This window comes from Pleurodeles waltl, chromosome 10, assembly GCF_031143425.1.
Source record: "Pleurodeles waltl isolate 20211129_DDA chromosome 10, aPleWal1.hap1.20221129, whole genome shotgun sequence".
Classification (NCBI taxonomy): Eukaryota; Metazoa; Chordata; class Amphibia; order Caudata; family Salamandridae; genus Pleurodeles; species Pleurodeles waltl.
Window position 1 is genome coordinate 452,910,645 of NC_090449.1, and position 22,807 is coordinate 452,933,451.

At 47.0% G+C, this 22,807-nt stretch overlaps 1 protein-coding gene across 6 annotated transcripts in view; it reads left to right on the plus strand.

Moving 5' to 3' along the window:
- Positions 1-22,807, plus strand: part of SLC4A2 (solute carrier family 4 member 2) — a 2,186,615-nt gene that overhangs the window by 899,928 nt on the left and 1,263,880 nt on the right. The window contains exon 1 of one of the 6 annotated variants that reach the window (XM_069210736.1): positions 21,561-21,650. The exons of the other annotated variants lie outside the window; for them this stretch is intronic. Coding sequence (XP_069066837.1) covers positions 21,627-21,650 — 24 coding nt within the window. The 5' untranslated portion in view covers positions 21,561-21,626. Of the gene's footprint in view, positions 1-21,560; positions 21,651-22,807 lie in introns of those variants that run through there. 6 annotated transcript variants of the gene reach the window in all.

Consider the following 22,807-nt stretch of genomic DNA (forward strand, 5'->3'; position numbering starts at 1 on the left):
GCCAAGACCCCCGCCAGGAAATAAGACCCTCCTGATTGTCACCCTTCTTTCCCACTATGTCACCCTGACCACCTTGAACTGCCATTACTCCCCGCCCATGCCTCCTTGGACAATGCACCTGTGATAAAAAGAGACTGGACTCTACTATGGATATTCCTCCACCATTACCCCAGCTCATTGCACATCCCCTTTTACTTATTACCACTTAAATAAACACCCTTGAATCACAAAACAATCTGGAGTCAGTCTGTACTTTCACCAACGTATTATTACAACCTCTTAGACAAATATCAATGTAAATGTTCATCTGCACATACCAAAGTATGACAGTTGTTGGGCATCAGTAAACATAGCAGAAAGCAGAATGTGGCACCCAGATCTGTGAAAATGAAAGCCAAAGTGAACTGTCAGGGTCCATACACAAAGGTTAAAAGGCTGACTTATACAATGTCCCGCAGTAGTCAGATATGAGATGAGCAGTGCCAGTCTTCTACCTGTGTCTCACTGGAAGTACTGCATGATGATGTTGTTTCGATTGCCAATATCTTCTTTCTCTGCCTCCTCTTCCTCACTGTCCACAGACTCAACAGCTGCCACAAGACCAACATCAGGGCCATCCTCCTGTAGAAAAGGCACCTGGAGTCGCAATGCCAGGTTGTGCAACATGCAGCATGCCACTATTATCTGGCACACCTTCTTGGGTAAGTAGTATAGGGAGCCACCTGTTAGATTGGGGACCAGAATCTGGCCTTCAGGAGGCCGAAAGTCCGCTCAGTAATCCTCCTAGTGTGGTCATGTGCATCATTGTAGTGTTCCTCTGCCCTTGTCCTGGCATTCCTCACTGGGGTCAGTAGCCATGAGAGGTTGGGGTAACCAAAGTCACCTGTAAATGTCGAGGGATATCTGTTAGACATACACCAACCCTTAGGGACTACCACATATCCAGACACCTATTAATACTGTGTGGGGACCTTGGGCTCACCTATTAGCCACACCTGGTGCCTCTGGAGTTGGCCCATCACATAACGGATGCTGCTATTCCTCAAAATGTAAGCGTCATGCACAGAGCCAGGCTACTTGGCATTCACATGAGAGATGTACTGGTCTGCCAAACACACCATCTGCACATTCATGGAATGGTAGCTTTTACAATTTCTGTACACCTGTTCATTCCTGTGGGGGGGGACAAATGCCACATGTGTACCCTCAATGGCACCAATGATGTTGGGGATATGTCCCAGGGCATAGAAGTCAGCTTTCACTGCGGGCAAATCCTCCACCTGAGGGAAAACAATGTAGCTGCGCGTGTGTTTCAGCAGGGCAGATAACACTCTGGACAACATGTTGGAGAACATTGGATGAGACATCACTGATGCCATAGCCACTGTTGTTTGAAAGGAACCACTTGCCAGGAAATAGAGCACCTGCAGGACCTGCACTAGAGGGGGGATACCTGTGGGATGGCGGATAGCTGACATCAGGTCTGGCTCCAATTGGGCACACGGTTCTTGGATTGTGGCACGATCAAGTCTGTAGGTGATAATAATGTGTCTGTCTTCCATTGTCGACAGGTCCACCAGGGGGCTGTACACCGGAGGATGACGCCATCTCATCATCTGCCCCAGCGGATGGGCCATATGGAGGAGAATGGTGAGCAGAGGGTCATGTACCACATAGGTTGCACAAGGGTTTTTGCACTAATGTGATTAAATCGGTGTGTGGCGTTGTCTGTCCGTATTTGTGCCCAAATGTGCTGTGACGCAGTTAGGTGCCCTTCCATGTGCCACCCTGAAATGGCGGCTGCCTGACATGTAAGGAGGGACAAGGGGAAATGAGGTAACTGCACTGGCGTTGTGCAGCGTCGAGGTATGCGGTCAAAGACCGCCGCGCAATTCAGCATTGGTTATCATCGGGCCCAATGGGTTCCAGGAGCCAATGATGATTTACACTGGCGGTGACGGTACGCACCGCTGCGGACGTGACGCCATTTTATATCTGTTCACTCACTTGATACCTGACCTTCAACAGGAGAGGTCATACACTGCAAGTGCTGCTGTGACCTAAGGCTGGAAGCGATAATGGCTCGAGTGTCTGGGGAGGAGTTGGAGAGACTAGTGGATGGGGTCCTCCCCCAGTACACGCTACTCTACGGTCCTCCAGACAAACAGGTGAGTTCACTGTGAGCATGATGCGTGGGACATGAATATATGGAGTGGTGTGGATGGAGGAGACATGTTGGGAGGGTGGCTGAGGCCTGCATGTGAGGATGGTGAGTGTATGTGTGTCAGGGCATGGGTGGGATGTGGTGGGCAATGAAAATGACGAACCAGACGGGGCGTAATTTCCTTTCCTCCTGTACCTTTCCTCTAGGTCAGCACCCCCTAGAAGAAGGGTATTTGGCGTGCCATCGCCAGGGAAGTGCGGACCCTGGGGGGTCTATCATAGATGGAGCACCCACTGCCGCAAGAGATAGAAGGACCTGCGCCACTGGAGCAAGAAGACGGCGGAGGCCCAGCTGGGGATGGCCTCCCAATGTGGAAGGGGTGCCCGTCGCACCATGACGCCTGTGATGTTCCTGATCCTGGCGGTGGCATATCCGGAGTTGGATGGACGCTTGAGGGCATCACAGCAGCCACAAGGGGGTGAGTACAGTCTCATTCAGCTGACTCTGCACGTTTTACGAGGTGTCTGGGTGGGGAATGTGGGCTGTGGCTTCCCCTAGGTCGGGGCAAACTTGCTAGGGTAGGTCCCTTGTTAGGCAGGCTCTGTGGCACTCCAACCCCAATAGTGGTAGTGGCCATTTACAATTAGTCAGGCTCCTGTGGGTTCCAGCTGTGCAGGAAATGGGGTTAGGCATAGTCCCCCATGGGCAGGTGATTGTACTACTAACTGCTAGTGCATTGGCCTAGTGAATAGGGATGCTCCCTGTGTGTTGTGTCCACCAACGGTAGTGGTGTTGCTGGCATTGACCATGTGTCTCCTTTGTCTCTCCCCCCCTTTTGTTTTGTCACCCTGTCCTTGTATGCATTAGCATCATCTGGCGGAGGAGCAGTGGTTCCAGAGCAGGAGGGAGCTGCAACCTACGTCGCCCAGGAGGGTGAATGTACGGAGTCTGAAGGCTCTAGTGGGACAGAGGGTGAGGGGAGCTCCATGACGGGGAGAGGAAGGGACACCAGCGACTCATCCTCTGATGTGAGCTCCCTTGCGGTGGCGGGCACCTCTGTGCCCACCGCAACAACAGGTACAGCCGCCACCCCCCTTTCCAGCACCGCCCTCCCAGCAGCTCCTCAGCGTGGTTCCTGTGTCCGCTCATCCAGGAGGATGGGCATCTCCTTCGCCCCAGGCACCTCAGGCCCTGTCCCAGTCAGCCCTGCTGCCCTCAGTGAGGAGGCTATTGACCTCCTGAGATCCCTCACTGTTGGGCAGTCAACCATTTTGAATGCCATCCAGAGTGTCGAGAGGCATTTGCAGCAAACAAATGCATACCTGGAGGGCATTCATTCTGGTGTGGCAGCCCAACAGAGAGCATTTCACGCTCTGGCCTCAGCACTGATGGCAGCCATTGTCCCTGTGTCCAGCCTCCCCCTCCAACATCCACTACCCTGACCCAATCCCCTCTACCTCGGCCTATCCCAAGCACACCATCAGACCAGCATGCACACTCATCAACACACAAAAGTGGCTCAGGCAAACATAAGCACCACACATCCCACAGGCACTCACACAAGCACACCAACATCCACTGCCTCTACTGTGTCCCCCTCCTCCACGTCGTCCACCACCCTCCCAATCTTGTCTCCACTCACACCTGTATGCACTACATCCTTAGCCACTACCTCCATCACCAGCACGCCCATCACTACACACCGCTCACGTGCAATCACCACCCTCACTACCATTCACTCGTCCCCTGTGTCCTCTCTCAGTGTGTCTGTGAGCTGTCCTCCAAAAGTAAACAAACGCAGGCACACACCCACTCATCAGCCATCCACCTCACAACAGCCTTCCGCCCATGCACCTTCACCCAAATTCAGCAGACGTACACCTCCTACAACCACTACCTCTTCCTCCACTCCCAAACCCCCTCCATCTTCCCATCCCAGTGTGTCTAAAAAACTTTTCCTGCCTACCATTGAGCTCTTCCCTAAACCTCCCCCCCCATCATTCCCCTAGGGCCAGGTTGTCTAGAGCCCAGACCAGCACCTCAGCCACCAAATCCTTGTCCACTGTGGTCCCTGCAAGTCCGGGAGGATCGAAGGGGGCACCCATCAGGGCTGCCAGTGTGCCACCTACTGAAGCCAAGGATCACCCTATTCCGCCACCTGCCAAGGTAAAGAAGGGGCCAGCATGCCGAAGAGAAAAGCTGCACCACCCACCCAGCAAGGCCTCATCCAGAACCAAAGAGGACAGTGCCAAGGTCCCAGCAGCGACTTCCAAGGTGGGGAAGGGACACAAGAGCCAAGGAAAGTCACCTCAGGCCACGGAGCCCCCGGGTGAGGGACTGGTGATCCCCATTTCTCAAGACAGGCCAGCAACCTGTACCGCGGTGAGCACTGCTGCAACGACCCCCACCTGCACCGCCACCTGCACGCCAGCTGCCACAACTACAGTCACCAGCAACATCCCCATTGGGCAGCCGTCCGAGGCTGCAGGAGACGGCCTGGTGTCTCCCTCCATTACTTCAGACACCTGCACCACGGGCACCACCGGCATCATCTCTGCTGAAACACCGCTGCGGACACCGCCGCAGCCACCGCCACCTGCCTGCGACGTGCCCAGCCAGTGCCACAACAGCGGACATCAGCCTCATCCCCAGTGGGTAGCTGTCCGAGGCTGCAGGAGACTTCCTGGACCCTGCACACACTACATGAGGCACCAGCACTGGCACAACCAGCAGTTTGTAGCCTAAGTCGTCGCAAGGTGGAGTGTGGCTCTGCATCCATGGAGTATCATGCTACCTGTTACCCGAAAATCTTTTGGCTCAGACGCCCAGATGAGGGAATGGGAACTGCCACACCCCTGGTGCTGCAACACTGGGCACCAAGCCCCTTCCAGAACCAGTGGAGAAAAGCATCCACTAACCCAGTCCTTGGCAGGATGAAGCACTCTGGGCACCAAGCCCCTTCCAGAACCAGTGGTAAAAAGCATCCACTAACCCAGTCCTTGGCAGGATGAAGCACTCTGGGCACCAAGCCCCCTCCAGAACCAGTGTAGAAAAGCTTCCACTAACCCAGTCTTTGGCAGGATGAATCACTCTGGGCACAAAGCCCCCTTCCAGAACCAGTGGAGAAAAGCATCCACCAACCCAGTCCTTGGCAGGATGAAGCATGCTGGACACCAACCCCCCTCCAGAACCAGTGGAGAAGCCACCCACTAGAGAGACTATGGCTTTGCACTGCCAGGACCAAGCAGTGGGCAAACCACCCACTAGAGAGACTGTGGCTTTGCACTCCCCAGGACCAAGCAGTGGGCAAACCACCCACTAGAGAGACTGTGGCTTTGCACTCCCCAGGGCCAAGCAGTGGGCATGGAGCCCTCTCGAGGTGCAGTGGCCTCGTCCCATCATCCGGCTGAGGTGCCCCCACTCCTTTCCACCTGAGGTGCCTGTTTTTTTTCAACCTGATGCCCCTGCATTGTTCTCTCCGTTTTGAGGCAGGTGTTGTGTGGACTTCGCCCATGCTTTTTGGGACCAATGGTCCAAGGACATTTAATGGGACAGTGTACGGACTTGTGTAGTTACTGTTAATATTTGTATATACTGATGATTTAAAGTTATCTTGGGCTATCTGATTGTTAGAATATTACACTCTTTAAACTCATTTCATTTGGTCCTTGTGTTTTTCCAGGGGGTGACGGGGTGTATCTGCGATGTGACTGGATATGTGTGTGTTGTTGTGGGTGGGGGGTGCGGGTGTTGCGTGCGTGTGTCACTCTCTGTTCCCTCCTGCCCTCCCCGGTGTGCTAGGTGCAGTACTCGCCGTCGCCGCAGTCTTTGATGTTCCCGGTAGATGAGGAGGTAGACCAGCATCGGCAGGACCTGTAACTCGGGCTCCATGGCGTCCTGGTTGTTCGTTGACTGTCGAGAGGTGAGTGGTTTCCCTTCTGTGTACTGTTTTCGCCGTGCTTTTGATGGCATTGGTACTGCCCCGGAAAAGCTGGCGTATTGGTGCCTTGTAATAGTGTGGGCGGTGCATTGTCTTCCGCCTATCTGTTAGCGGTGACCGCCGCGGTGTTTGTTTCTACCGCCATGGCGGTCGGAATGTTAAAGTGGCTGTCTGTGTTGGCGGTTTCCACCATGGACGTAATTCCATTTCTTTACCGCCAGCCTGTTGCCGGTATTACCGCTGCTTTATCACCGAACGCCAGGGTTGTAATGAGAGCCTTAGTGTTTATCTTTTGCTTGGTCATCATCTTTCCCTTAGGAGAACTTTTTGGCCTCTTTCTTATGGTCACCCATTGGTAGTTTTGGTCACTTCTGTTTTGACCCAGTGGTCTGCCTTCTTCCTCAACTCCTGAGGAGAAAGTGGACCTAGGTTTACCAGGTACCTGATGTACTTTCTCTATCACACAATTACTCAACAGATGCTCTTTCATAATTAAATTATAAAGCCGTTCATAATCATGCACATTGTTACATTTTAGCGAACCACCAAGTGTTTTCACTTAAATGTTTACAAAATCTACCCAGGTCTGACTTTGAGTTTTTCGAGTCTCCCTGAAGCTGATTCTGTATTCTTCAGTGGCAAGTACAAAGCTATTAATCAGGGTATCCTTTATGAGATCATAGGACTTAGCATCTGCCTCATTCAATGTCAGGAGTCTGTCCTTGCATTTACCAGAGAACAGTCCCAAAGGAGAGGGGCTCAATACTTCTGCGTGACCCTCCTGGTTTTACAGGCCCTCACAAAGGCTGTGAACTGTTTGGTGATATCAACACCTTCTGAGAATTTTGGGACAATCCCTTTGGGGTTTTTAGGGTCACATGTTTCCTCCCTAGTTATACGTTTGCTGCCACCAGAGATGGCCATAGGCCCTTCTCAGGTATTTCTTTTTCAATAGCTTAGAGCTTAGTCTCTAAGGCTGTCCTGTTGGCTAGCTTCTGAAGATTTGCATCTTCAGTATCTAAATCTTCTGATGCACTACTAGTGTATTCAGTGGAGGTTTTGTCTGAGGGAGGAGGGATAGAGTAATTGCCAATTTCACCCACCTCTGCATTTTCCTCCTCTTCCCCAGTGGAGGGATTTTTACTTCCTTCCCAAGGCCTTATCATTCTCTTCCAACAACTGCTGCAGATGAGCTTGTGTGGGTTTAGGTCCTGTAGCATGTTTCCATGCTTTTCAGTGCTCCTAAAGTTGAGGTACCTTAAGGTGCTGATAGGGTGCTAGGTTGAGTTCCTGGGATGGCCCTTGCTCAGATATGGTGTTTAAAGTAGTTGGGAACTTTTTAAAGGACTTATAAAAAAAATGCTAAGTAGTCTTCTAAAGGACCTACCTTACTTTACTACCTTAAGTTCTAAACTGTTTTGCAAAGGTAATTAACCAAAGCCCCACAGCTATTTTAAAACAATTTGGAAAAAATCTAAAATTAGAAAAAATACTTAACTAAAGACAAGTTTTGGATTCCTCTATGGAAACACTTATCAACCAAGTGGTACAGTAGATGTCAAGTCTTATATCCCAACCGCTGCATCACCAGTGTAGAAAGCTGGTCCTTTATGTGGTATGTGAAAGTTGTGTAAAGGTTCTAGGGGTTCTCCAGTGAATGGACAGGGCTTACTCTGCAATCCCAAAGTGCTCTATTTACGGAAAGTGTGGTCGAGCAGCCTTGGGCTTAAAACAGAGGAGCGCAAGACATCTACAAATACACACAATAACTAATAAATGAAGTGAGACACACAACTAAAGAAGTAAATCAACACCAATTTATAAAAAAAATAGCAGCTATTTTTATATATATTTAGGCATCAGAGAAAAACTGTTTATGTAATTACGTTTTTAAATAGGATTTCTTTTCACTTTAAAAAGTGGACACAGTGCAATTTCTTAGCTCTGCAATGTTATCCCATAGAAGGAAAAACAAGTTCTACAATTAGGTACTTTATGAAGACTTACGGACCAATTTCCAAGACATAAGGTGAGTATTGGGCAAGGGTCAAGACCACACCAACAGGTCACTCAGGGCATCACTGGGGTGGCCGGGTGCATGCGTGTAGTACTGCATCGGGTAACCAATGTATTTCAGTGGAGATGGTCTCTATGGAAAAAGGCTGCAGGTTATAGCTAGACAGCCAGTTGAGGACAACCAACAGGTAGGTTACAAATGTGGGGAGCTTGGGGACGTAGTGCACCTTTGGTCCTCTTCTCCACTGGCCAGGGGCGTTGGGTGCTGCGGTGACCTTTGTTGTTGGGTTTCTGTGTCCGGGAGCACTCGCGGTTGGTGGGGTTCCTGTAGTCTGAGGCTGCAGGCGTCATTAGGGAGTCCAGGAAGGATGAAACCACAATGAGCTTGAGCTCAGGAGAGCTGGGGGACTTTGTTGACACCCAGGGCCCACTTCAACTTGGGCCAGAGGCAACGGGTGCAGTGGCTGTTTTAGGCGTCGGGGTACTCTTGCTCACTTCACCTCAGGTCGGAGAAGGCAGGTGCAGTGATGACTTTTGGTGTTTCCAGAGGCTTCAGAGTCCCTTCTTTGGAGGTTTTTGGAGAGCAGGTCCACTGTTCACAGGAGGTCTTGATTCTTTATTGAAGGCAGGCAGTCCTCCCCAGTTTCTGGCATCACAACTGCAGGACAAGTCGACTTTGATGTAGATTTCATCGAGGGATGCCGTCAGGCCAGCAAGGTTGGCACCAGGTCAGCTGGTTCTTTTTTCTTCTTCTGCAGTTTCGGTTCTTCAGTGTCCTTGCTCTTCTCAGGTCTTAAGAGTCTGCTTCTCTGGTGCCAGAGGCTTCCCTAAATATTGAACTTTGGGGCATTTGGGGTGTGTAGGTTAGTAGCATACCCTATATGATAACTCCCTGTGGGAAGTGGGCATAACCCTGTCCCTGTGCCAGAATTCCGAAGTATGCCATCACAAAGAAGTCTACTTCTGAAAAATTGTGTCCTCTTTGCAGTAGCCCACCTTAGGGATGGTAGTACCTGGGGCTGGCATGCCTACCTGACTAACTAATTTTCATCCCTGTCCATGTGCTAAATGGGCTCTGAACAGGGAGAGTGGCTTCCTCTCCTGAGAGGGGAGCCAGATTTGCGTTTCAAAGGCGGCAGCCCTTTGAGGCTTGCTGCCTTAGGAAGGGTAATCAGCAGGTCATCCTTTAGGAGGGGCTGTTACACCCTCTTCCTGGACAGGCTTTTTTTCTGGACCTCCTGGGAGCAGAGGGCTCTCACCCTAGGGATCCAGAATAGTGTCTCGGGTGGCAGGCTGGCAGAAACTGGTCAGCGAGCACACCAGAGGCTGGTAGGGTTTCAGGTGGCACCTTTAAGGTGCCTTCTGGGTGCAGGTATTGGTAAATCAAACACTGGCATCAGTGTGGGTTCACCAGTTTGAGATGTTTGATACCAAACACCCCTATCTTCAATTCAATTTATTTTGATGGTTTCAGCTGAACTGGCCATAACAATTAGTTAGTACACACTGTTAGTAACAAACAGTTAATAATAAATTTTACAATTTAAGACATGATATCATAACAAAAAAATCACAATTCATAAAATGTCCTCAATTAAAATAATGAGGCAGTACGATCAATGAGCAATACAATGGACAATTAGTTTTTGGCCATTTAAACAAATTGTGGCTCAACATTATAGAAGTCATTGATCACAAGTCGAGTTAGTGCGTCTGGGCTAATACAAGTTCAGTTTTAATGCAAGGAACATTATACCTAGACCAGGGTGAAAGAGAACTTAGCTAACCAACAATCTAAAGTGAGCAAGATAAAAAGTGCAAGAAATATCAGGGCTAGATCCAGTGGGAAGAAGTATACCTGACTGGCATTCCAAGGTGCGCCGAACCTAAAGTGCTAGTCTGCTTTCCCCATCCAATGATGGGCCAACAGCAGCTGCTGCAAACTCTAGTTTAGGGTGTATTGGGCATAAAATTGTAATAAGTTGCCCACCCTCCAACCAAGAGCCCAGTGGCAGCTGCCAGAATAAAAGTTGTCAGCCCGCCTTGATGTTGGAAAGACAGCAAAGTACTTTCAACAATCAGTGTCTGGTTAACAATCCAAAACAACCTGCTTAAGCTGCTGGGCCATGTAGAACATAGTTCTATTTCTTCTGGTCTTTTAATAGATGTTGTAAAAGTGCTTTGATGCTATCCGCGTGATGCTGGAACCATGCTATGGTTGTTCAGGAAATGTGACAGAGACCATTGTTCAAGCCACAGGAAAAATGTGTCGGTGCCCAAAGCCCTCTTCTTAAACAAGTGGCTGCTACAATTAAATGTGCAAACAAGTAATACAGAGGCAGCGTAATCCTGAAGCCGTCTCAGGCCTCTTCAATCCATTTAAAGCCACTCCCGTCCCTTTCAGCACCCTCTTGCAGCTTTCTGCTTTCTCTCATTATGACGCTTTTTCATTTTTCTCTTCCTCCGTCTTTCCCATGTGTGTCTTTTGCCCGTAGTAAGTGCTTGAGGCAGAAAAATAAGTGCCGGACCTCAAAAATAAGTGTTGGTGCTCCGCACCGGAAACAGCAAGCACAAATTAAGGACTGGGTGCCAACGAGCCTGGATTTGGGGGCACCAAGACCAGGAGCAGTGGATCATGATCGCTTTCAGTTTTAACAGTCACTCCCATATTGATAATAAGATGCCACGCTTCAATGTTTATTACCATGTAGTCAATAACACTTTACCCACCACCAGCTCAAAATGTGGATTTGGGGAGTTTATCTGATTTAATTTGCCCATTCATTGTGCCCATACCACCCACAACTATGGCTTCAAAGATTAATTCTAAAGCACTCTGTCGGTGGTAATGGTGTGTATTCCAAGCGTTGTCTTCATCAATTATCGATTGGTTCCACATTAGGGGATTCAGCTTGGTATTAAAATCACCACAAACTAATGTAGAGTTCTTTCTAGACTGAAAAAATCCTCCCATCATGATTTCAGTTGTGGCTTCGCAAGGTCTTCCAGTCTTTTCATCAAGAGATGTTCTTTGAAAAGCACGATGCCTGGTTAAACTTAGGCCCAACCACCTGGTGGAAAGTATACATTCATAATCTCAAATTACAATGCCTTACTTCTTAAATTGCATCCCTATCTTTAGTGAAGCCATCATGTAGCTGGGGAGCTCATATTGACCATTGTCCAGCACATGCATTTAAAATTGCTTCCCTGGTCACTTATAATGTCTGAGAATTTACATCCCCTCACATGCAATATAATGTACCTTGCCTTAGGGCTGTAAAGCCTGTTTTAGGGGTGACATACATATCGTGCATGCAGTGTTAGGGAACATGACACACAGGCTGTGTGCCATGTTGTGTTTTCACTTTTGTCTGCAACAAGTCAAGCAGCCTACGGTGGCAGCCCGGCATGTGATTGGTGAGGGGTCCCTGAGGGTGGCACAATTCATGCTGCAGCCCTTAGGGACCTTCTTTAGTTCCCCAGTCCCTAGGTACCTGGGGTACCATTTACTAGGAACTTACAGAGGGTGCTAAAGATTTTGCCAAGTGGGGAAACAACTTTGCAGTTTTGGGAAAGAGATCTGGCACTGGGGACCTGGTTAGCAGGAACCCAGTGCACTCTCAGTTGAAATCATATCAGATACCATGCAAAACGTTAGGGGTAACTAAGTCAAAAAGAGGCACCTTCCTACAACAGGTTAATCAGTTTTTCCCCGACAAGCAAACAATTAGTCTCTGGGAATAGATGTCCTTCTCCAACCTTGGCCAAAGGGTCTCCTGTTTGTCTTTCCCCCTCATCTGGAAAGTCCTGCTCAGAAAGATATTCTGGTGATTCCTTTATGGCCAAGAAGAACGTGGTTTCCCTCTCTTTGCTCCATGGCAATAGAATGGATAATCCCATTGTTCCCTATTTAGATCATTCATCCAGTCCTGACGGTGGCGTTCCTGGGCCGTCTTTGGTTATCGGCCTGGAAGTTGAAATGGAGGGTCTGTTAAAGAAGGGTCTTTACTTGTCCGTCTCCCTTTCTATTCAGGCTTCTAGAAGAGAGTCATCTAGAAAGTCATACAGTCACCACTGGGCTTTGGTTTATAATTGGTTTATGGAAAGCGTTTACCTTCCTTGGAATGTCTCCCAGAGGTGAAAGTGGATTTTATTCCGGAGAGTTTCGACAAAAATCTTTCAGTTTCTACATTGAGACTTCAGTGGTCTCTATAACTTCAGCCAGGGCTTTGACAGAGTTGGGTTCTCTTCAGTGTCACTATCCTTATTTGAAAATTAGATTGTTTAGGATAGGGTAGTTTTGTCTTTAGGCCCTGCTTTTCTTCCTAAAGTTAACTTTGCTTTTCATAGAAATCAAGAAATAGTACTGCCTTCTCTCTTGTATGTGATTTCCTGTGAGGATGTTGTCTAACTTTCAGAAGATACATGAATTATTGGTTACTTTTGGTCATATTAATATAGGGGGTAAGTCTTTTAGATCTACTCTGGCAAGACGGGCCAAGGCTTTTATTTCCATGGGTTATACACATGCAGGCTCTGAGTTTCCAAAGAAAGTTCAGGCTCATTCAACAAGAGGTATGGCTGCATCTTGGGCTGAATGGGCTGGAGTTTCTGTGACAGACATTTGTGCAGCAGCAACCTGGGCCTCTCCATCCACTTTTGTATCCCATCATAGGATTAGTGTCGCTCAGGGTTCTGAGACTCAGTTTGGGTCCAGTATTCTTTCTAAGACTGCCAGTTCTCTTGCTAAACAAGGCTGTTATGGGTTTAACTAGGGTTCCTTTTTTCTATGGTTTGAATTGGGGCATTTGTTAGGGAGTTGATTTTTTGGCAATAAAAAATTGGGTTTCTCTCCCAAATTTGTGTACGCCTTTATTCTTGCCATTTCTGGTTATGATAAGAAGGTCCTTGCTTGGGTATATCGTCAATATGTAAGAACTGGAACGAGGAAGTTGATGAGAAAATCGTGTTCAGATTACTTACCGGTAACCTTCATTTCCTCATCCCATTACTTATGACCCTCCCTCCTTCCGTAATTCCTGGCCTTCATATTCTGGTGAACATAATTGTGCTTGGGTATGGCTCTGAAAGTGCTGTAGGAGAGGAGGATTTTATGGGAGGGGCTTGGTCTCAGTTTAATAAAAAGAGAAAACAACTGGGGGGTTGTGTCTGAAGGTAATGCATAAAGCCTCGCTATGTAAGTAATGGGATGAGGAAGTGTAGTGAATCCTAGTTCGTTTTAATGGGATAACAGGAGTTAGCTTTGCCTCTGGCTTGCAGACTCGTACCCCCGCTAACTAGTGACTTTTAACCTACTTAGCTTGCTCTGTCTTAGCCCAGTTAATTATTTAATTCTTCTAAAATGGCTGCCTTGTTGATAGTTAGGCCACTTGTTATGAGTTACATTATCAGTGTCACCGCGCTAAGGCGTCAAGATCAAGCAACAAAGACAAACAAACAGTAGGTGTTCACACTAAGGGATTTCCCTCTCTATACTTTCGAGGGATTGTTTATATTAATTGCCGTCCCAAGCATGTCTGTTATCTATTGTTTGGGAACACACCAACGTCAGGGGTCCTTGTAGATCTGTATAAATATATCACACTTTAGACAGATAATCAGAGGGATTCCGACCAGAGGGCATCGCCACCATCGCTGATATCGATGCTGCAGTCGTCTTGACGCTGACCCAGTCTTCGTGTCCCTGCAGAGTCTGAGATAGAGACCTCATTCCAAGGTAACAAGGGTTGGGGGCTCCTCTCATGGACATGACATTGGCAGATTAGGTTTAACAAACCCAGCTCTCCTTTAGGGAGGAGGTTAGGCCTTTCACATTAGGGTATTAGGGCATATTACATTTTGTATGTCTTTTCTATACATTGCAAGATGGTGGGGGTCTTTGTAATAATGACTCTCGTCTTCACAGTTCTGTTTCCTGCATTATCCATTATCCTAATCATTGCAGCCCATGCAACTTATCGCAAATTGCAGTTATGTTAAATAAAAACTATTGAAACTTTACTGCATCTTTGGCATTGCCTGTGTTTGTATGAGGCATGATATATCTCTGAGAAAGGGGTAATCTCCGTTTAACCACGACACTCCCTGAGATGTCTTATTCTCGAGTCCATGCGTAAAGGCTGCCACAAATCACCTTTTTAGTACTGTGTTTCTGGTGAGGGGCTTGTTAGTGAGCCGGTAAGGTTGAGACAACAGTTGCGACTTGTTGTAGGAAAGGCGTAGTCGCCTACAAACGAAAGTACTGTCATCCTTAAACCAGCAGTCTTGCCCAGAGCAAGAGTCCAAACTACGACATGGCGCCACCAACGATGGTGTTTAGGCACTAATTTACGGATACCCCGACTATCACTCTCTCACAGACAACAGATACCCTAAGAACCATTATACGGAGACGTCCGTGGTCTTTGGGAAAATCCTCCTCAGCTGAAAAGATAACTCCTGCTTAAGCTGTAGGTTGAGCTCGAACTCATAAAAGGACTTTACTCCCCATTTTTGGTGTTCTGTTTTTCTAAACAAATATGGCTAACACCATTGACATTCCTGAAAACGCTAGACAAGCAGAAGAATTAGAATATTGAACAATACCCATAAGTAATCAGAGCATTTTACCACCATTGGTATAGTTCCATAGCGTTTTCAGTCAAAACACAATATGCATTGGAATAGTAACCATTCAATTAATCTTTTTAGATTTTGCCTGCACAGCACTTGCACTGTGCTTGTGAAATCTGTTGTATTTAATATAATTCTTAAAAGGGGCTTACATCCTGCCCTTACTTTTCATTTGTTTGTGTGCTTGCCACTTACTTTCCCACTGTTTCTATTGGTTGTAGCATACTATTTCCTGTGGTTCTATGAGTGGTTTACTTATCAGTGGCCCATGGCCCAAGTACACTTTTTCATTCTGAGACCTACTTTGATATCTGTGAGCAAGCATGTTTGGCAGCTGCATGTTATTTACCTTTTGTTTCCGCACTCAGACGGTATCGGAGTGCTTTATACGAGCCAGTTTCATTACACACGGACACAGACACATTAATTTTTAGGCATGGAGAGATAAAGTGATTAACCCAGAATCAAAGGATGTTGAGCTTCCTGCTGAGACTTGAACCGTATTCCTCACTTTCATAGACAGCTACTCTAGCCATTATGCCATATCCTCTCTCATGCTCTTTATTTCCCTGTTATCTCCCTTCCTTCTCAGGGTGGGTGCACTCATCCGGTTTCACAGCGTGTTGCTTGTTCTTTCAGGTTTTTTTCGTTTCTCCCCTACTCTAGTTTCTTATTCCCCTTTTTGGGTTTGTCATTCTGTATTTACTGTCTTTCTTTTCTATCTTATTTCCTTTCTTTATTTGGTCGTCTTTGTCTCTCCATTTTATCTTTCCATTGTTTTCTCTTTCCTGGTTACTTGTACCTGTTACATTTGCATTTTCCGCCCGATTCTTTGAGAGAGCTGCAAAGGCTACTGAACCTTTCGGTCTACTCAGTGCTTTGTTGATCTTCATGTCAAGAATGGAGGGCTTTCTGGAGAGCACGAATCGCAAGATGAAGGAGAAGGAGGGCTACACACTGGAGAGATCCATTAGATGCTGAGCAGGAGAACTTTCCTGATGGGGAGGAACACATGGTCAGTAGCTCCCTTGTAGATACTCTGAGAGGCCTCGCTTAGACTTCTTATAGCTCACTTGCGTTGTCGATACTTACCCCTTAATGTCTGTGCATTTTTATAAGCATAGAAGGGGCACGTGAAGTTTATGTTAGCCTGGGAATGTGCCCGAGCTCAGCCAGCCCAACCCCCTTTTGTTCTAACTGAACGGCCTTTATTCTTTCCTGGCCATGCTTTTGCTGGCTCGGTGCTTGTCTGCACCTCCTTTGTGGGTGGTTGCCATAAAGTGCCCATATGTTCCACAGTTGCATAGTGTTTGCCTTAGCTTTTGGCAATTTTGTTCTCCCAGCTCATGGTGCTGAATTTCAAGTGAGAACAGTTCAGAGAGTCCTGTTGTTTAACATACTTCTCTGTTGCTGGTAGTTGTACAGAATGACAGCTTGACCTATCTTCTTGTTGTGATTATTACTCAGAACATGTTGACCTAAGCTGCAAGTCTATGCCCGGGAGGCTACGTTGCTTGGAGAGCTCAACTTCATGTGCTTACTTGGGATGTTCAGGTCTCTGTTTCCAGTCTTAGGGTTTATTTTTTAGAAGGCGGTATCTTTATTGTGTTAGTCAGTTGAAGTGGTTATGGACTGCAATACCCAGTATGAATGGATTTGTTTAATTGAAGCAATGATTGAAATCCTGCCAGTATTCTATTTGCTAAGCAGAAGATTGATTAGAGAAAGTGGAAAAGTTTAGGAACATTTTCTGTAATTTTTGGGCTATTTCCTGGTGAGCCGATTTGTACACTGTAAAAGACAAATGTGTTGGGGAAACTACTCTGCAGAACTCAGAAGATTGTGATTGTAAAGTTATTCTGCATTAATTATTTGATCAAATACTGCATTTTTAAATAGCTTACAGGGTTAAGGCCCCAGCTGAAGATCTAGCTATTAGTAATCAGCATATTGTAGGGTAAAATAATGGTAAGGTAAATCAGGTGGCATCGGATACTATCCTATTATGAGATCTTTGGATTTCATTGTGTTTCAGTAGATTTGTTTCTTGCTCATTATTAAGACAAATCTGTTTCATTCCCCATTGCCATCCCAGTCCCAAGGTTCCTCTCCATACATGTGAACATTTACCTCTCCCTTCCTTGGAACTGACAGTGCATCTCCATAGCATTGCCTGATTAATCAGGCCTTTGGCACGCTAATCACCCCTTTACACCTTTGGGTGTTGTGTGCGCTTGAATCCGGAATTCTTCCTAGAAGTGCGTCAGAGCAACAAGTCAATGCCCATGTGGCAAAAAGGACTGTTTGTCTACCTCTATAAGCACTGTCCTATCAGCTTGAAGAGAGCGCATTGTTCCAAAAACGAACAGGGTGAGGCCCTGTGGTAATAGTTCTTGTATTGGCGGCAGGTGTCCACAGTGAACTGTTTCACTAACTAGGCTGAAGAGGAGGGGCCCTTGAGAAAAACAAAAGGTACCTGTGTACCGTTACAGAAATGGAATTGTGGTAGGCTCACAAAGGGGTGGGGTGGAAATTTCTCTAAATAGAAAGATTAGGTCACACATCCCAAATGTTTTGAGCTCTTCAGAGCATTGGACATCATGTTTTTTTTTTGTTTTGTGTTTTAATGCCCATGATTAATTGATTTAAATTTGATTAGGATCGAGCTTGTGAGAGCATGCGCTAGCGCATCGGACTCATATGCAAAACATTGTTGTTAACAATAAGGGCTTGGAGCTCGCCCGTTTACCATTTGTTGATGTGCCTGGCACCTTTCTTTACAGCCTCATAACTCGTCACTGTAGGCCTGGGAATATTTCTGTTCCTTTTTGTGGAGCAGGGACCAAGCACTAATTGAATCAACTTAATCAGTGTCCGTCCGCTGCTCCCTACATGCTTGAGATACTATTTTTTTTTTTTTACTTCTAGTGCCATGCAAGCAGAAGACGTGTGACTAGCAAAAGCGTGCTCAGCAGGACAAAAAAAAAAACTGCAAAGATTTATTTTCTATAGTTACCTTTATTTTATTTTGCCAAGTCTTCTTTTCACACCTTGCACTCATGTTTTCTTTTGATTTTGCTCCTGGCGCTGTTCTCAAAAGGTGCGGACTATCTTGTTCTAAATACTGCAAAAAGAAACATTGTTTCTTATGTGTATAATTTCTGAAATTATGCTTTAACACATGTTTGTGCAGTACATCCCAATCCACCCCACTTCAATACGCCCCTCTCCAATCTACGCCAATGCACCCCGCTACACCCCAGACCAATCCACCCTACTCAATCCATTCCACCCCAGACCAATCCAAACCACCATACTATAATCCAAACTACTCACCCCAATTCAGCCCACTCCAATCCACCACACTTCAGTCCACCCACCCAACTCCAATCTGCACCCCTCCAGCTCACCGCATTCCAATCCAAAACAATGTGCCCCACTCCAGTCCACAACAATCTGCCCCACTCCAAAACAATGTGCCCCATTCCAATCCCAAACAATCTGCCCCACTTCAATCCAAAACAATCTGACCTGCTCCAATCCAAAACAATTCCCCCACTCCAATCCAAAACAATCTATCCCACTCCAAAACAGTCTGCCCCATTCCACTCCGCCCCACTCTAATCTGCCCACTCCAATCCAAAACAATCTGCTCACTCCAGTACAGAACAATCTGCTACATTCAATCCAAAACAATCTGACCTTCTCCAATCCAAAACAATCTGTCCCACTCCAAAAGAGTCTGCCCCATTCCAATCCGCCCTACTCCAATCTGCCCCACTCCAATCTAAAACAAACTGCCCCATTCCAATTTTACCCATTCCAATCTGAAACAATTTACCCCACTCCGCTCCACTCCAATCCAGTACAATCTGCCCACTCCAATCTGCCCTACCCTAATCCAAAACAATCAACCCCACTCCATTGTCCCCACTCCAATCCAAAACTTTCTGCCACACTCCACTCTGGCGTACTCCAATCCAAAACAGTCTACCCCACTCTAATCTGCCCCACTCCAATCAGCCCTATTCCAATCCAAAACAATCATTCCCTCTCCAATCTACCCCTCTGCAGTTTGCTGCACTCCAATCCAAAACAATAAACTCCACTCCAATCCACTCCACTCCAATCGGCCCCACTCCAATCCAAAACAATCTATGCAACTCTATTCCAGAAAAATCCACCCCTCTCCAATCCAGTTTACCTCACCCCAATCCAGTCACTCCATCCCAATTAACCCCAATTCCCCCCACTTCAATCCACCACTATCCCCCACTCCAATCCAATATATTCCACTCCAATTGAATCCACATCACCCCCTCTTCAAAGCACCTCACTCCAATTCAAAACAACCTGCCCCACTCCAGTCTGCCCCACACCAGTCTGCCCCACTCCATTCCAAAAAGATCTGTCCCATTCCAATCCAAAACAATCTGCTCCACTCTAATTCAAAACAATCTGCCCCACTCCAAAACAATCTGTTACACTCCAGTTTAAAACAATATGCTCCACTCCAATCTGCCCCACTGCAATCCAAAACAATGTGCCCCACTGCAGTCAGCCCCACTGCAGTCCAAATCATTCCGCCCACTCCAATCCAAAACAATCCGCACAACTCTAATCCACTGCACTCCAGTCTACCCCCACTCCATTCCAACCCACCCCATTCCAATCCAATTCACCATCTCCAATCTAGTCAATCCACATCAATCCAATCCAGCCAAATCCAATCTACCCTGTCCAATCCACCCTACCCTGCTCCAGTCCACCCAACCTGATACAGTCCAACTCAATACAATCCACCCTACCCCAATCCAGTTCACTCCACCCCAATCCACCTGTATCCAATCCACCTCAATCCAATCCACAACACTGCATTCCAGTCTACTCCACTTCAGCCCACCCCATGCCAATCCAATCCACCCTAGTCTAATTCACCCCACTCCATTCCACCCTACTCCAATCCTCCCCACTCCAGTCCACTCCACCCCAATCCAGTCTACCCCACCCAACCCCATTTCAATCCACCCCACTCCAGTTTGATCCACCCCATCCTGTTCACACCACTCCACCCCACCCCATTTCAGTCCACCTCAGTACAATCCAATCCACACCACTCCAGTTCAGTCCACCCCACTCCAGTCCAAACCACCCTCTCCAGTCTGGTACAGTCCACTGTCTCCAGTCTAATACAATCCACCCCATCCAGTTCAGTCTAATCTACCCCCACTCCAGTCTAATTCACTCTATTCCAAACCGCCCTACTCAAATCTAATTCACCCACCCCTACTCCAATCATCTCCACTCCAGTCCACTCCACCCCAATCCAGTCTTCCCCAGCCAAACCCATTTCAATCCACCTCACTCCAATCTGATCCACCCCATCCAGTTCACCCCACTCCAGTCCACCCCACCCCATTCCAGTCCACCTCAGTACAATCCAATCCACACCTCTCCAGTCCAGTCCCCCCTCACTCCAGTCTACCCCACCCCAGTCCAAACCACCCTTCTACAGTCTGGTACAGTACACCGCCTCCAGTCTAATACAATCCACCCCATCCAGTTCAGTCTAATCTACCCCACTCCAGTCGAATTCACTATATTCCAAACCACCCTATTCTAATCCAGTCCAGTCCACCCCTATTACTCCAGTCAAATCCACCCCTCTCCACTCAAATCCACCCCACTCCAACCCACCACACCCCATTTCAATCTACACCCACTCCAATCCAGCCCATCCAGTCCACTCAGTCCTCTAATTCACCCCACTCAAGCCAACCCACCCCAATCTTCTCCAATTCAGTCCATCCCACTACCTCAATCTACTGTACTTTATTCCACCTCACTCTTCGACCCTCCATTGTAGGGCACTCTCTGCCACTGAACCATTGACCTCTCCTTCCCTTTACTCAACTCTGTGATACTCTACTTCCCCAACTCCACTCTGATACTGTACTTCAACAACTTCGGTTTACAACACTGGTATATAAATAACATGGCAAAAACACATTGCCAAAGCCCATAGCTTTTGTGTAGGCGAGACCTATTTGCTTTGCTAGTGTCTTTTTTGCATGTTGCAAGAAGTTGACCTGCTGTGCTAAATGGCTTAAATTATAAACAAAAGTACTATGAGCGGTTAATGCTGGTCACGCCATAGCGCTTTTTAAATTTTACTTTAAGCCATTTAATTAAAAAAAGAACATTAACAACACCGATAGATTTCTTATAGGCGAAACCTGTTGGCTTTGCCAATGCGTGTTTCTCTAGACATCCACCATTGTTTCAGTCGCAGTTTGTTCCCATATAGTGCAGGACGCACCTGTCTGCTGCCTCTGGTCTCTCTGGCACCAGACTGTTCTAGTGTGGTGCAATTGAGTGTGTCAACCGCCCTCCGTTTTCAATTGCAGTCAGTTTATATTTGGCGCATGTGCCTTTATACACTCTGGTCTCTGAGCAGCTGGCTGGCTCTCAGTTGGGTGCGTTGACCTATTCAGACTTCTTTAATTATATTTTGCCTGTTTCCCAAACAAAAGCTCATTACTTTCCTAATTGGCACCTTCAGCTAGCTCGCCTGCACCCAGGGAAATTCCTTCCCGTGGGCTTCTTTATATTTGAACTAAAGTTAATGGTTAACCCCTTCCGCAGGTGCCAGAATTGAGGTATCCCGCGTGCCGACACCATTGGACAATTCTCCTGTGTTCCCATGGCAGCGAGGGGTGCACGTGATACCAGAATAGGGCCTGCAGCTTTCCCTGTGTATGCTTAACTGTGTTTGTATGTGCGTGTGTGTTGCTTCCATGTTACATATGGGTCATCTCTCTTTCTTGCCGTCTGCCTGAAGCTCCACGAGTAAACGTAAAACGTCATTTAATGGACTTTCTGCTAATTTCCCAGGTAAGAGGCTTTTGTTTCCTGATGGTGGTGCTAGCTCAGTGTTCGTACAGCACCTCCGGCAGGGAGCGAAACTGCCTTGAGAGGCCGAGGGAAGTGGGCCATACCTGCTGTTCCGTAGCCGCTGCGCTGGTGGTCTGTAAAATACAGCAAATGCCAGGAACCCGTGTGTGCACATATATATTGCATCTAGTTCTAGGTAGAGGAGGGAAGAACTCACACAAAATGGGTAGGTGTAACTAAAGATTTCTTTAGGTGGGGTAGGTGGGGGAGTTAAAGTATTCCTGGGACATATTGATTACAAGGCGTTCGTGCAGCAAACAATTTGAGATAAAAACTCAAGGAGCCTTGCTGTATGATTAATGAAGAGGGCAGGTTGGCCGCAGATAACTGTTTGGGGGAGGTAGGCAGGCGCTTAATGCCCATTGGGCTTAAAGGGCTTTACCAGCCCCCCTCGTGTGTCCTAGCCTGGGATTCTGCAGCTTCCAAGAGAGGCAGCTTTCTTCAGATGATGTGTGGTGGTGGGCTGCGCCAGAAAAGCGGCTTCATTGACAGCCTCGTACTAAATACTTGCAGGGTAAAGAGGGGATGCATAAAACAAGTATTGGATCTTATGATCATGGCTGCAAAGGGGACCGTGCCAGAATGTGGGCCTTTCATCTTCACTTAGATGAAATACACACACCATAAATTAAAAATAATTACATATGGAAGCATTCTTTTTTGTTTTGAAGGCCTAATTTGCTAATGTTATCACTGCAGATGTATGTGTGTGTAACCAGACAGTCATACAACTGAATTCTAGTTGGCGCACCAGGGAATAGTGATATGTATTTATAGTGCTATACGATCCCAGCTTGCAACTAAAAGCAATGGAAATATGCAAGTCATTATTTGAAATTTGCGTTACACACAATATAAGATAGGTTGCAGCAAAATTTGCAAAGACATTTTGGGTCTCATATATAAAGCCGACTTGTGATCATAATGCCGACCATTTGCAAAATCAACCTATTTTGGGATTTGGTAAGAGGTTGTTACCAAATCGCAAAATGCGTTTAGAAAACCATAATGAATCATTGCTTGGAAGGGGTGTTTTTAGGGCAATGCGTCTAAATAGCGATTTGTTATGGTATATCTCAGTGTTTTGCAACTGAAAT